Below are 14,718 nucleotides of genomic sequence, written 5' to 3' on the forward strand. Positions count from 1 at the left end.
CACAGAACATGTTCTAGGAACCCAAACCTTCCACACGTCATCAAGCTGTGCTCCCCAGTCAAATCCAGAAGTTTTGCAAAATAACAGGCAGCTCATAATCAACACAGACTTCAGTTTAAAAACCACAGAACCTAATCCATTATTACCACCCTCTGCACTTCTAATTAGCATGTAACTAGACACCTTATGGAGGAACACAAGGAGCTATAAGGAGATCTTTAAATCTTCACAATCAGAAGTAGAGGAACCTAAGCCATACTCTCTGACCTGTGCAGTACACAAAGCCAAACCAAAAGAGCCTGCTCTTCATCTCTTTTGCCCTGTGCATAAGACTTACTTTATTCTTTAAGAGTATAATTGAAAATATCAAACAGGCACATATTTCTAATTTGAAGAAATTAAAACTCATTGGCTAAACCCAAGTAAGAAGCAAAATACGTTACTGAGAAATGGGATTCTTAACATCCATTAATCATCTAACTTCCACTTTTAAAAGCCCTGAAATGCATGTGCTTATACACTTAAGCAATCTAAACTTCATTTCCTGCAATGCCATCCCTACTAAATACCTTTCACAGTCCACCACATACCTCTCTAAATACATGGGAGCAGCTGGTGTTTTGCACAATACTTGGGAAATACAAGGCTCTGCATTATCACAGTATCACGGCTAGAAAACAAACCCAGTGACTGATGGAACTGTAGGAAGAACATCCCAGGCTTACCACCAACTCTCCCAACACCCATCAAACATGTACCTCAGCCTTTGCAGAGGCAGGTCATTGTCAGAGCAGTACCAAGCAAGAAACCTTTGGGCACCCAGATTGTGCTGGATTGCTGCTCCCCAGAGAACAGCAGCCACCTACCAGGGCTCACAGGAACTCCCACTGACACACACCTGGCCAGCTCCTTCAGACTGCCAACATCATAGCAGAGAGAAGAGAGAGTCAGTCTAAGAAAACAAGTGTTTAATCAGGAAACCAGAAGAGACGAGGGATAAGAAAGTGATTACAGGAGAGTAATACCCCAGCCAAAAGAAACGGGATTGTACAACTTGTAACAACCAGGATCAAAACATTCTATGAGCCAGCAGTGCCCAGTGAGGGACACTCCTGAGAAAGTGCTCAAGCACTTCTGGCAGTCTCCAGGCAGCTCAGTGCAGTCAAGGACTCACTGCCCGAGCTCCAGCCTCTGTCCTCAGCTGCTGCAGAAAGCTGCAGAGGTGGCCCTGGCTCTGCTACTCCAGTCTCAGCTTCTCTCACCAGGAGTTGCTGAAAGGGATGGAGGAAGCACTCGCTGTGCACAGCAGTTCCAGCCACTCTCCAAAAGGAGATGGTGTGTGGAGTAAGAGAAGCCCATACAAAAAAAAAAGTTTACATATTTATAAATGCTAAAATAAATATTTCAGACAGAATCCCCAACCCCTCTAACATGTGCGCAATCACACTGCAAACTGCTCGCAGGACAGCCTCCCGGGGCTCAAGGAAAAAAGCCGTGACTACACCACAGGGCAGCCAGCTCAACTTCCTTCTCATTTCCTGATGCTTCTGAAGCCTGCAGCCCACTGAGAAGGAGGAGGAAGAGCGAGCAAAGCAGAGCGCCAACACGCAACAGTGCTGGAGAGGAATGTCATGGTATAAATACATCAGATCAGTGGTTTCCAACAAGTTAAAACTAAAATAAAAAAGACACCAGAAGGAAGGATGGTGTAAATGGAACTACAACTATGTTGGGCAAAGGGTTGTGTGTCCGTGGAGCTCCACCTGATGTCATGGTGAGAAGGTGGTCATTTCCAGAGAGACCCTTTGCCACAGCTCCTTTGTCTGCTTGCTGCGCTTTAGGTTCTGGAGAATATCATTAAACTGCATCATGCCCATGGGAGTCAGGCAGAAGGCGCTTCTGGCGCTGCGGATGGCATTCACAAAGTCATCGTAGTCAGCTGGAGTGAGATGGATCAGCCGATGATGGATGTACTGGATGGGAAAAGGGAAAGAGCCTTAAGGCATTTGCTCACCACCCTCCTGCTGGTGAAACTCAGGAGATTGAGCTTCCAAGGGCAATAGGTCGCATGGTCCTGTTACCCACCAGTGATCCCAAGACTGGCAGCTCTGACAGAGAAGAGTACCTCAAAAGCGGCAGTGCTGTATCCTACACCCCAGCACACCCAAGGGCAGTGCTCCCTCAGAGCACCAAAATGCAGCACACAGCATCAGCAAGTGTCCTCTCTGTCATGAGCACTGTATTGGGCCACAGTACAGCACTAAGGGACCAGGTAATATTCTACCCCACTGGCATCCAAGCCTCACAAGGTTACACCCAGCCTGGTCACTGCACATCTCCTTTGCTAAGGTACAAGGGCCAAGTTAAGTTTACACTAAATTACTACAAAATATCTCTACGCTTAACACTGTCACTTCTATCAGCTTCTCAAAGAAGGCCCCAAACCAACAGCCTTAGCTTTCAAGGTCAAATGAAGAAGCTGTCATGTCTCAAAAATGCCATCTGGGATGACAGAACAGCTAATCCAATCTGGACAATATGGCTACAGAATCATCCTTTGGTCGTTTATTCAAGAGAAGCCGGTATATGTGAGGGGTCCTGACTGCACTGTTTTAAAGAACAGGCAGCTTTGGTATTCCAGCTGGCTCACTGAAACACTGGTTTCAACAAAGCCTAGGATATCTGTGCTGATCAAGCCATTTTCACTGTTGGTGTCAGCACTGGCACACCAGCCAGCCATGCCAGGGCTTCCTGAGAAGGGGAAAACAGGCTACTAATAACAAGAAAGTAAAAAGGATGGGCTAGGTACAGAAGTGGACATGAGGCTTGAAAACATAAAGAAAGTTCAGAAGTTAAAATGTACACGTAGAATTTGGAGTGAGGAAGAACACAACCACCCCAGCCTACACGGAAGAGCATGGAAGGTGGAAGACCTTGGCAGAAGCAGTACAGTGAGATCCTTTGCATGCAGCCCCCATGCAGGCAGGTGATATCTATTCCAGTCCCTGCTGAGGGAGAAGGATGTATCAGGAAATGGACCACTTCAGCTCTCAGTGCCCAAGGCCCCTTCCCCTCTGCACATGCACACAGGCAGCACCTCCAAGGCAGGCAATGGCCTGGCAGCTCTGACAGGCAGGAAGATAAGTCACACTTTACCTGCATATAGGCCTGCTGGCACCTCTGTACCAGCTGGTGGAAGGCTGGGGTGCGCAGGTGGTTGTGCACATGGGCAGGGTTGAGCCTCTGTAGAGCTTCCATGATGATCTCCTGGAGCACAAAAGGGCTCAGCACCCCCTTGGCAGCACCAACGCAAAACTGATGCACGTAGTTTACACCTGCACAGGAGGAAGTCAGGACAATAGTGCTAAGATAACAAACACACAAGAAATCACACTTGACAGCAAGAACCTGCATCTGGAGCACCTTCTTCTCACAGTACTACTGCATCCTCCAGGCTTGGGGGAGTCAGTCTAGCAAACTCACAGGACAGAGAAGATTCTGCTATATCCATCAGGTCTGAGGAGAGATCAGGTACCACCTCAGTTACCGGTGTTCCCATATTCACTTTTCTTTAAAGGATATATGAAAGGAAATTAATGTGGCAAGGTTACTAGAAAGACAAGGATAACACTGTACCTTCTCCATTGTTTCCTGACTGCCCATCAAGGAAGCACCTAGATGCCTCAGCACTCAGGCTTCAAAGAGGCTGTAGACACAAGTCAAGCTTCCCCACCACTTCCTACGGTGGAGCTCTGCCAGCAGGAGCAGCAGAAGCCGTGCCACTAAAGAAGCTGTTTGTAAAGATTTTTTTTTTTAGCTCTTGCTGCTTTTGAAAGCACTTAGAAAATGAGCTGACAAAAAAGATCCAAGAGCAAAACAGAAGTAAAAACAAGCAACCCCCCCAAAAACAGGTGTTTTGAGAACCTATAAATATACATAAGAGGAATAACTACAATACAGTGCAAATGGAAAAGAAAGGATCAATATTATAGACTGGAAGAGATACAAGCTCTGAGCCCTGTCCAATCTCATGTACTTATCCAGTGACTCAAAATTCAACAGCATCCCTTCAGAATCCAAAAATGGGACAAATGAGTGGATGAAAGAGCAGTAGGGATCTTGTCTCAGGCTTGCCCGATCTTTGAAGCTTCACTCCTTCAAGAGCTTTTTCCCACCATGGCCCAAATCCCAGCAAGTGGATTTCTGTTAAGTACTGCTCTGAGCCTTACCTAACTTTGCAGCTAACCCAAGGAGCCATTTTACATCCTCGGTGTAGGGCGGGCTGCGGGAGAAGTTGTTGGGATGGTCGTTGTGAGCTCTTCGGCCAAGCATCTCCAGAGCCAGCATCCCTGTGAGAAAGGGGCAGCCACAGTCAAGCAGCACTTCTGCCCAGTAAGGTCAAGTCTAGCATTTCACTCACTGCAACACAACCTGACTGGCCCTTCACCATCAGAAAATTCCACAGCTGCAGAGTCCAGACAGAAACAAAAGGCCAATCTTGGAGCCTGCCAGCACAGGAACTATCTCAAAGAACATCTGGATCTGCTGCTCCAGGCTGGGAAACCTGCACAGCCATGACCCCTCACCAGAGCTGCCAAGAGACACTCAAGCACCCAGAGCAGCGTCAAGCAGAGAGCCCCAAAGGCTGCACTACAAGATATGTCCTGAAAGCAAAGCTCTTGATCTAAATTTTGCAACTGAGAAGCTACCCAAACCAACCTGCTCTGCAGCAAAGACAACAAGCCACCACTGAGCTGCAGTATTGCCAATGTGCAAACATTTCACTTATGCCATTACAGTTTTCAGACAAATCTACCCATTTCAACAGTATTCAAATACCAACATGTGCCACGTCCTGATCTTCCAGACCATCTTCCCTGCCTGTGCCTCTCTCTTATTCAGGTTATTAAACATCCTTCATGGCATGCCATGTACCACTGAGATTTTAAAAGACACCTGCACACCTTTCTAGCTAACAAGTACTCTCTAATCTGGTTTTCAACAAAAAAGTCAAGCTTTCCTTCCATTTTCTTACCGTTTCTCTTCCTTTGCTTAGTTTAGAGGCTTCCTTATCCTACATTAAGCATCCAGAACGTACAGGTAACTTAATATTTACTACTACAGTAGCTTACTGCAATCTAAGCTTCATCCCTTACCCTAAGACTGCTATCCTTGTACCAATGGCAATTCAGGCATAGACTCTTTTTTTCCTCTGTGACTGGGAAAGGAATGATAGTTCCATACCCGCTCTTCACTAAATATAAGTTCCCTCTGCATCTATTTTCAACAAATAACTGGAAAGGCACAGGACATTTCCTTTGTGCATCTGAAGACTCAGCTGGTATTAGACGAGAGGTGCGCCCTCCCCATCCATGAGCAGCAGGAGCCAAATATCATTTTATCATATAGTCACAACTTGCACAGTCACATCCTTGGAGCCCTATTCAGGCTCCTTTATGTACATCTGCTGAAAGGCGAGACTCTTCCCAGCTTTAACCCACTTAGCTTTCTTTTCTGCTCTGATGGTCCTGAAAAGCAATTGTTCAATCTTACAATGCTTTGCCTTCGTTTTTAGACTCTACAACTGATCATAAACCTGCTTTTCCCATGTCCCTCAGGTGCATTCAACCCCCAACAGGTGCAGTAGCCAATTGCCAAATTGACTGTGAAACCTGCAGCCTTTCCCTGAATTCCTCTCAAGGGGACTACAGAAACGCACTTGGCCATCCTTACCAACTCGGTATGCAGAGTGGAGGTAGTGCAGACCCTGGGGGCTCACAGGCTGACTGTGCTGCTCATCCTCGGCAGGAAAACCCCCCGTAACAAGGGAGTTGGGCTGTGAGGACAGAGTTGTCAAGGAAGCACCCTGAATCGCTGGGAACGTTGATCCTGCATGGACACTGCCTACTGAAGAGAGCAAAACAGCAGCATTAGGACTCAACACCAGCCTAAAAGAAGGTTTACTTGGGACATCATATCCTTCACCTGACTGCCCCCTGCCAGTGTAGGGTTATATTCCCCTAAACAGAACAATAAAGCAACCAAAACCCACAGGCTTATAACTAAAATACAATGGGTCAGGAACAGCACTATTCTGTTTGCAAGGTAGGCCTGACAGGGTCAGTTACTTGTGTGTCCATTTCTTCTGCAGTATCTCATGAACATGTACAAAGTCTATGTTTTACTTGTAGACATGTGTGTTGATTCGAATTTGCTATTATTAAATAAAAATTTGCTATTATTAAATAAAAATTTGGTTCTGATTTCTTGTCCAAGGAAACAATCGTGTGTATGTCTACACCTGATGAAGATTACTGAGCAGGAACAGAATTAAGTCACTCAAAGATCAAGTCCAATAATGCAAGGCTCTTCCACCCGGGCTGTACGACAGCTGTCACTCCGTTCAGGAAGGCCATTACTGGAGGCTGACCTCCAATCCATCCCTGGAAAGAACAGTCACTGCACACACTGGCAGCACGTATCAACAGTAAAAATAGCTAGGAGACTTGAGAAGTTGTCACCTTCAGACAATAACTAGTATGAGCAAACTCAAGGGAAATGACAGGTTTCAAATGCAAATCCATTGCGTTGTACCACCTAAACTTGTACGGACAGCAGTAAACCCTGAGTCACTAAGCTGCACTATTAGAAGACTCAAATTTACCTGTCCCTCTCAAGAAAGGTACAAAGAGTAAAAAGCAAGGTTTGCTTGAGAACTCCAGAGCACAGATGCCATTACGTGTGTGCAAACTGTTGCCCTTATTTCACAGTTTCTCTGTGATGCTACTACACCAGCTTGAGCAAAGCTGTAAGCTCCCTTTAATTTCCCCCTCCACGTTTGCTAGTGAATAGTTGAATACCTGAGAACAATGTGTCTCCCAGGAAAGACTTGTCTAACCTCCTTAATCAAGGAGACACAGGGTGCCAAATCACACACAAAGCAGGGCAAAATTCATACTGTGTTTGAAGTCTGGCCAAGGAGAATAACCCATAAGAATGTGGTAAATTACTGCCACAGCTCAAGCCTCACCATATGATCCTGTACTTCAGGAACAGTGAAACAGTACTGTAAGAACTGAGAATAAGTTTATGGAAGACATAAACAATGGCAACTAGAAAGGGTGGGGTTGTTTTCTCCATTTGGTATTTTAAGTGTTCTAGGATGAATTAGCACTTCTGGAAGATTTAAAATTCTTTGAAGGACTACAGAAAGGGTTTCTCACAATGAAAAGTCATGGCATCAGACTGTGACTAAGGCTGGCAGCTATCAGCTCCTAAGGCCTTCAAGACTGTTTTATTTGCTTTTGTGGTAGTTTTTTAGCATCAAAATACAGGATAAAAAAATAACTAAAATTATTCTCCTGATACTCTGAATATGAAGGAGACCAACACAACTCTTCAGTATCTTTCCACATACCAGTCTTCCAGCACCTGGTGAGTTGCAACACACTGAAAACAGGGAAACATTACAGCCTCTCCAATGAGGGGTTAGCAGAGATTGGGGACAAGCACAACCCACTTGTGCAGAACTCCATGGCAATGACAGCATGTCCACAACCCAGTCAACACCTGTTGTCCTGGTGCTACACTACTTCATGGATTTTCACCATCACTCAAGCCCTAGCACAACATATGAGCAACCATTTCCAAATGCTACTGACACAACTCCTGACAAAACATCCATCATCTCTGATAGTTCCACATTTGGGCACTGGCTGCCTCCAATCCTTTCAGGCAGGAAAAGACATATAGCAGTGCTTCTGTAGCAGAGGTCTGCTTCCTACACTCTGTTCACCTGACCCAACAGAATTACATGAGTCTGCTCAAGATCATCCATGCTCACCTTGCCCAAAGGAAAGCAGGAATTAACTTTGACATGTTAGAAGTCAGAAAGACCACAAGGGCTCCAAACATGATTTAGTCTTGAGGCCAAACAATCTCATACTGGAAATTCAGCTGAATAGAAGTTTCTCTCTACTAGCTGTATCAGGCCCCCTTGGGAATCCCAGTACCCTTGAGCATGCACACCTTTAAAATGGCATGCATTTAGCCAGAACTTTCCAGTGCAAGAACCCTTGTTCCACATGTAATCAATGAGGAACAGGACCTCACTGGGGAAGAGCTAAGAGACAATAAAGAAACCCCTGCTCCCCACCCCAGAGCCGTAACTTACGCGCTACATTGGAAGACAGCGACAGTCCCGTCTCACTGTGATAGGGATGCACCGCAATCTGTGTCATGGAGGGGACGGGCACGCCAGGGAAGGACACTGCTGTAGCTGCCAGTGACGGTGCAGTTACTGAGTAAGGGTACTGCGCCCCTATGAATGCTGGATGGACACCCTACAACAGAAGGTACAGAACAGTTGTGTCTACTTTGCCTGACCACTTAGAAGTAATTCAAAACATCATGTCCCCACACAAGCCCCAGAGCTTGAAAAGTCCAGTCTGAAGGAAGCAAAGAAGGAAACTTGCACTGCATGAGCATTACATCTGCTTGCTTCTCCTCCTTTTAAAAACCTAACCATTTTGCAGAAAACCACTCCAAGACCTTCAAAAATAGGCAAAGATTAAAATAACCTTTATTTGGCATTCCCAAGGTAGTCTCTATTTAGCCTGCAAGCTCCCAAGGAAACAAGCTTTCTGTCCAGTGCCTTCTGAGAAACTACAGAACAACAGAAATTAAGAACTACTGATGTACTATATTTTATATTCTCTTGAGACTTTAAATGCAGCCACAAAAAGCTCCTTATTGTGCAAATGCTGAGCTGGAGGGCCAAAGTAAGTGTCACCAACTGGCAAGTGACAGCAGAAAGAGAGACCTGATCTCAAGTCATGACAGGTCTGAGCCCCATGCTCTCCCCACTCCAACATACTCCCCCAGGAGCAGCCACACAAGGTCACAGTAAATGAACAAGGCACAACCAAAACTCACCTGTGGATACGCCGAGCCAGGGACCGGGAAGACAGCTGGGCGCGGCATGTGCTGGATAGTGTGTCCGATATACTGGGGATTACAGGGGATGTGAGTCTGAAGGGTGGTGTAAGGGTGGAGACCCTGTGTGTGTGTATGTGCCATCGCTGGCCCTGCCACCGTGTGCTGCTGGTACATGGTCGACCCCACAGAGATCACTGGCATGACAGTTGCTGCTGCAGTTACTGCAGCTGCCACTGTCACCGTGGTCGGCTCTGAGGTCACCCGGCTGTCTGCCAAGCCACGCGCTGCTTCAGACGCAGCCCGCGCGCCACCGGCACTGCAGCCAGTGGCACCTTCTCTCTGGGCTGGGGTCCCACCAACAGTCTGTTCATAAAGCCAGTACCACTGATGAGCTACTTCAAAGAGGACTTCTGGGTACACACCACCTCCTTTAGCTGCCTCTTCTACTGCCATGCAGGCCTTTTCCAGCATCAGGTTGTCCTGGGAGCAGTGAAACAAAAGAAGTAGTTAAGATTTTAAAACAAGAAACACAAGAAGGAAAAACTACAAGATGGTAGAAGTACAAGGCACTCTAAAATTACTAATACTATGGGGACCAGCCAGATGCTATGTAGCAGAATAACCAGTGTAATTCATGAAACATAAGAAATCCAGAGAACTGGGATTAAGGCTGGGCAGTAGCAAAGGAGCCAACCCCACAGGTAACAACAACATGATGCTAGAAATCAGCCTTCACTAGCAGCTGCCATATGATGCTCACCTGTTCCTTACACTGCACCAGAGCCCTCTGGATCTCGTTTGGGTTCAGGGCATGGGCATGAGGCAGGCAGCTGAGTGCCAGTTCAGCAGCTGCCCGCACCATGTTGGAGTCTCTGGCCCGTGAAGCTCTGTCTGCCAATGATGCCACCTCTGGGGGAGTTAGATGTCCATCCCAACACTCCACTAAGATGTTCAAGGCTGCGCTACCAATCTCCATGGCCTGCCCTAAGAAAAAGAGTAAGAGCGACTCTCACATCACTGTATGCCCAGCACAGTTAGTTAGCTTTCTTTCAACAGCAGGTGCACTTTTCACTTCCTTCAGCAGGAGTGACACAGCCCAGTTGATTCCCTTAAGGTTCATATCAAATTTAGGTGCTTCCTCCCAAAAAGGGACAAACAAGAGCCCTCAATGAGCAAGTGGTGAGTGAGGACACCATTAATTAAGCTAAAATGCATTGGAAATAGCAAAAAGTACTAGCTATAGCTGATTTTAGTACCCACAAACCAGTCTGGACTGTCAGTCTATTAATTCATGTCGGGAAAATATGAATTTTCAAAGCTGTGGTTTTTAGGCTTTTAAAAGCCATATGGACAGGTAGTAGGTATGGGTGCAATCAGAAGGAAGAGGAAAGTGAAAACTGAACACAGCCAGAGAGCATGTTCAGACCTGACAAATGTCTGTCTCTTCAGCACACTTCTGAAGGAGAGGTAAAGACCAGTCTCTGTATGAGAAGTGGGGTTTTTAGACTGAATCATGTTGCAGTACAAACAAAAAAGAGGTCACAAGAACTTTCCAGGCCAAAGTAACCACCACTGTGTAAATCACTGCTAATCAGCAACTACTGCAGCTGTGTGAGCTGCTCACATGGCTCCTACACCACATCAGTATCACCATTCTCAAGAACAAGCTCACCTCCCTACCCCACTTCCTGCCCAAAAGTTAGCCTCCCAATAAAGCTTTGCTGTAACCTGTGATCCAAGAGACATGCGAGGAGTAAGTTCGAGAGAGCCAGTTGGGAGACACGAAGTTGTGCAGCCCTAGTGCATACAGCCCAATCTCAAAGGCGCAGAGGTGAAGGTTGCGGTGTGGTCCCTGGTGCCCACCACTGGAAGAAGGGTGGGTAAAGATAGAGGTACTGCTGTTTCCACCTGCTTTGATAAGGACTGTCTTGGCCAATTCAAAGTAGAAGTGAGCAGCTGCCTCTGAGGGCTGGTTTGGGACATGAGGAGCATGGCTCTCCAGCCGCCTCCCTTTATACCTAGAAGAAAGACAGGAATCTCTCAGATAAGTACCCCAAGTTTGCCAGCTGGAGCTCCTGTCTTTGGGGTCCAAGAGGAAACAAAACAAATCTTCCCCGTAAAGCATTTCCCGATGCACGCATGCCATGGCCCCGACATCCAGCCTAGAGGTTGCCTCTGTGCATTGGTATTACTCCTTACCTGCCAACTTCCACAGTCTTTGCACGGGCTCCACCACTTGCTCTCCTACTGCCACTGGAAGAGGAAGATCCCAGTGAGTCACTTGAAGAACTGCTGATGCTGTCACTGTCCTGTCCTCTGCCCCAGGATGTTGTTGCCCAGCCCCCACGTAGAGGACGCCGACTGAGTGTTGGAGAACTGTCAGAGGTGGTTTCAGGAGCACTGCTGTCAATACTAGCCATGCCTACAACACCAGAACCAACACAGAAATATCACCAGGGATGGAAAATGCAATGCAGGAAGGTAAACTCTGAACCATATCACCTGCAGTACCAGCTAAGATCAGTTGTGTCAGTGACTGCCTTAGGGCTGACAGGCATTCATTGTAAATTGAGAGAGATTAAAACAAATGAATTTGGCCACAGACATCAGTGACATTTTGTAATTCTTGGATTAAAATGCAGAAGAGTCCAAGAACAAGGCATCTTTATTTCCCCCCTTCACACCATCATAGCCCCTCACTGCACCTGCCAAGTGATGTGGCAGAGTATAATAACAGGAAGCAAATGTACTTACAAAGTCAAATTCCACAGATTATAGGAATAGGAAGAAAACCCTTCAGACCCATGTTGCAAAACCTTCACATCCTCTGCCTCTAACTTATACCCTTCCTAAGTGTAGAGAGGCAGCAGCTTCTCTGAATTTCTTTTTGGATCCAGGAGCACACAGTGCTGCACTTCTAGAGACAGCAGTCATTCAGCTCCAGTATCTAATCCATCACACAGAACATAACTGGTGCAAGAAAGGCAAGAAATTTATGGAGCAAATCTTATTTGTCCATGTCAAACACCTCAGAGATACTCAGCTACTTCTGTTGTACAGGAAAGGCTGACAAGTAAAATCCCAGAGTCATAGAACAGGTTGCTCCAAGTCCCATCCAACCTGGTCTTGAACTCCCAGGGATGGGGCATCCACCACTTCTCTGTGCAACCTGTTCAGAGCCTCACAACCCTTACAATAAAGAACTTCTTTCTAATGTCCAATCTAAATCTCCCATCTTTCAGTTTAAAGCTGTTATCCTTTGTCGTATCCTCTTTACATGTCCTTGTAAAAAGCTCTTCTCTGGCTTTCTTGGGTACAGCCCAGCAGACTGCCTAAGAGAGCACTAGACGCTGTATGAGCTAGTCCATTCCCACCTGTGTGTTTCTTCTTCTGCCTGACAGGTGAACCCCAGCATCTCCCATTGTATCCACCTCGGTTTCCAAGGGCCAGACGACTGGGGACCTTCCCCTCTTGTTTCAAAACAGTGGCTTCTGCAGCTGGCTCACAGGGGGACCTCTGAGAGCTCTCTGCTAAACAGAACAGTGACACCATAAACATCATCTTGTTTCTGTATCTGTAGAATCAGACATGGCCATTTAAAAAATAAGTATCAACAGATAAGGATTTTTATAAAATGAATTACATTTATGAGCAGGATTATGTCAGTTTTCTTTCAGTTATAAAGCAGATCATCTGACACTAAGCGAAGAACATTTAACTCAAGATTTGGAAAATAGGCTGTAACTGTGGAAAATTTTAGCACAGCTGTTATAAACTACTTCTTACCCTGGGTACTCTTCTCCACAAAGTTCTCAGGACTGCTCTGGACTGCAGTGCTTACAGCAGCTTGCTGAGTGACAGAAGTCCCTGGAAGCTGCTGGATAGCTGCAGCAGACTGGGCAGCATGTTTGGAAGGAGATTTTTGGTTGGCCACTGCAGGCTTGCTGGATGAGTAGAAGGAACTCAGCGTCTGTGGTTTGTGAGTTTGACTCTCTCTATCCAGGAGTTTGTCTAAAATCTTCAATAACAAGGGGAAAAAAAAAAAAAAGGCACTCAGAAGAAGGGTAAGAGACCAGGCATTACACTAAGACAAAAAGGTAAAGTATCAAATCAACTTCCTGGTGGACAACAAATTTTATTTGTTGGAGAAAAAAAACAGAAAATGCTTATTTTCTAGAAAATATGCATCATCTTCCTGCACCGAAGAGCAACGCAATACACAGCTGAGAACCATGTGGTCTGCATTACTTGAGGAAGCAAAGAGTCAGTAATACCACATTTTTACTTTAAACAGCCACTGGCTTTATTTGAAAAGCACCCAAAATTCACAAAAAATAAGCAATTCTGTATATCAAGGACAGAATGGAGGATTCTAAATTTAGTTCTGCCAGATGCTGTTTAAGTCACAAAAATTCCACACTCACCATTCAGAAAATCCTGTCATATATTACTGAGAAATGGACAAAGCCACTAGAGAAACTGCTTTATACTAGCCTACAGTAACATTTTCTTGTCATAATTTATTATGTAATTGGGGAACAATGCATCACCACATTCTAGGGGTTTGTCCACTTCTACTATTTGTTCTTCATATTTAATCAACACCACAAGTCTGACAGAACATTTATACACAGATGATTGATATCACAGTGTCCCTGTTATTCCCTGGAGAAGAGTATAGCAAAAATGCTTCACTTTTAGGAGACAAAAACATTCTAACAATGTAGTTCTTGCTGTGTAGCAGGATTTCTGAATATAAAAGATTCATAAAATTCTTTCTGAAGCTTCAGTAGTTTTCAATTTTTTTTTCTTCCTTTGGGGTGGACAGGCAGAGTTTTACTCTCTCTCTTGCATAGGAAGTAAGGACAGGTTTAATGAACTGGTATATCAAAGAGGTGAGACGTTAAGAAACAGAGCTTTTGCTAGCTATGCTGTTCTGCAAGCCAACATCCCTGCAGCAAAACATATGCAACTCCCAGACCACACACAGACTGCACACCAAAAACCCTTAGGAGTGGACTTGTCTTAGCAATAAAAACAGTGACAACACATCTCCTGACTGGATCTTAAGAAACCTACGGAAAGGGGGCCTCTCCCAGGGCAACACACTCCGTACAATCAGGTTTTGCAGCAGTGGATGAAAATAAATACCACAGCATAGCTTGTAAAACACCAGTATGTGACACAGCAACTCATACTTACTGGCAAAACTATGAAATACATCAAAACCCAAAACTTCCTTCTCCTTCTCCCCTTTCAAAGGGAAACTCACCTTCTTCAGCTTAGACTGATCATCCTTGTAAGTGATCATCAGGGCTAGTGCCAGATCCCCTTTCTCCCTTCGTGTACCTTCACACAACAGAGGATGTTCTGCTTCACTGACAGTTGTTTTCATACCTGCAGCCCATAAAAGAGAGCATGAAGAGACAAGTGAGCTCATGGGACTACACTACATCCTGAGAGCTGTCTACACTTCAGACTGTTTTAATCGCCTCACTGTTACAGGCAAAAAAAGATTTTTTCTGTTAACTTCAAAAAGAGACCATGAATAAATAGAAGCTGCAGTCTGTCCCTCGAATACTAAGTTTGTCACAACTGTCAGAACAACCAGATACTAAAAGGCTACAGGAAGAGTCCAGGGAAGCCTACAATATTATCTTGAAACTATCCTTTTGGTTTCTGCAAATTCTACAAGCTATCATTCCAACACATAAAAAACTCATCTTCTTTCTTTCAGGGACGAGGCAACAAACAACAAGTCTTGTCTAATCAATTTCATTT

General features: G+C 45.4%; 1 protein-coding gene across 2 annotated transcripts in view; it reads right to left on the minus strand.

Annotated features, from left to right (window-relative positions):
* Positions 1 to 951: 951 nt before the first annotated feature.
* Positions 952 to 14,718, minus strand: part of ZSWIM8 (zinc finger SWIM-type containing 8) — a 52,610-nt gene continuing 38,843 nt past the window's right edge. Inside the window, exons 15-26 of one of the 2 annotated variants that reach the window (XM_009087455.4) lie at positions 14,210 to 14,334; positions 12,724 to 12,955; positions 12,312 to 12,464; positions 11,137 to 11,359; positions 10,666 to 10,955; positions 9,698 to 9,921; positions 8,935 to 9,417; positions 8,174 to 8,342; positions 5,734 to 5,907; positions 4,230 to 4,349; positions 3,157 to 3,335; positions 952 to 1,973 (exon numbers count right to left, since the gene is read on the minus strand). In XM_009087455.4, coding sequence (XP_009085703.1) covers positions 1,770 to 1,973; positions 3,157 to 3,335; positions 4,230 to 4,349; positions 5,734 to 5,907; positions 8,174 to 8,342; positions 8,935 to 9,417; positions 9,698 to 9,921; positions 10,666 to 10,955; positions 11,137 to 11,359; positions 12,312 to 12,464; positions 12,724 to 12,955; positions 14,210 to 14,334 — 2,576 coding nt within the window. In that variant the 3' untranslated portion in view covers positions 952 to 1,769. Of the gene's footprint in view, positions 1,974 to 3,156; positions 3,336 to 4,229; positions 4,350 to 5,733; positions 5,908 to 8,173; positions 8,343 to 8,934; positions 9,418 to 9,697; positions 9,922 to 10,665; positions 10,956 to 11,136; positions 11,360 to 12,311; positions 12,468 to 12,723; positions 12,956 to 14,209; positions 14,335 to 14,718 lie in introns of both variants that reach the window. The other variant, XM_018910925.3, reaches the window with a different exon arrangement.

The sequence above is a fragment of the Serinus canaria genome, chromosome 6 (assembly GCF_022539315.1).
Source record: "Serinus canaria isolate serCan28SL12 chromosome 6, serCan2020, whole genome shotgun sequence".
Lineage (NCBI taxonomy): Eukaryota > Metazoa > Chordata > Aves > Passeriformes > Fringillidae > Serinus > Serinus canaria.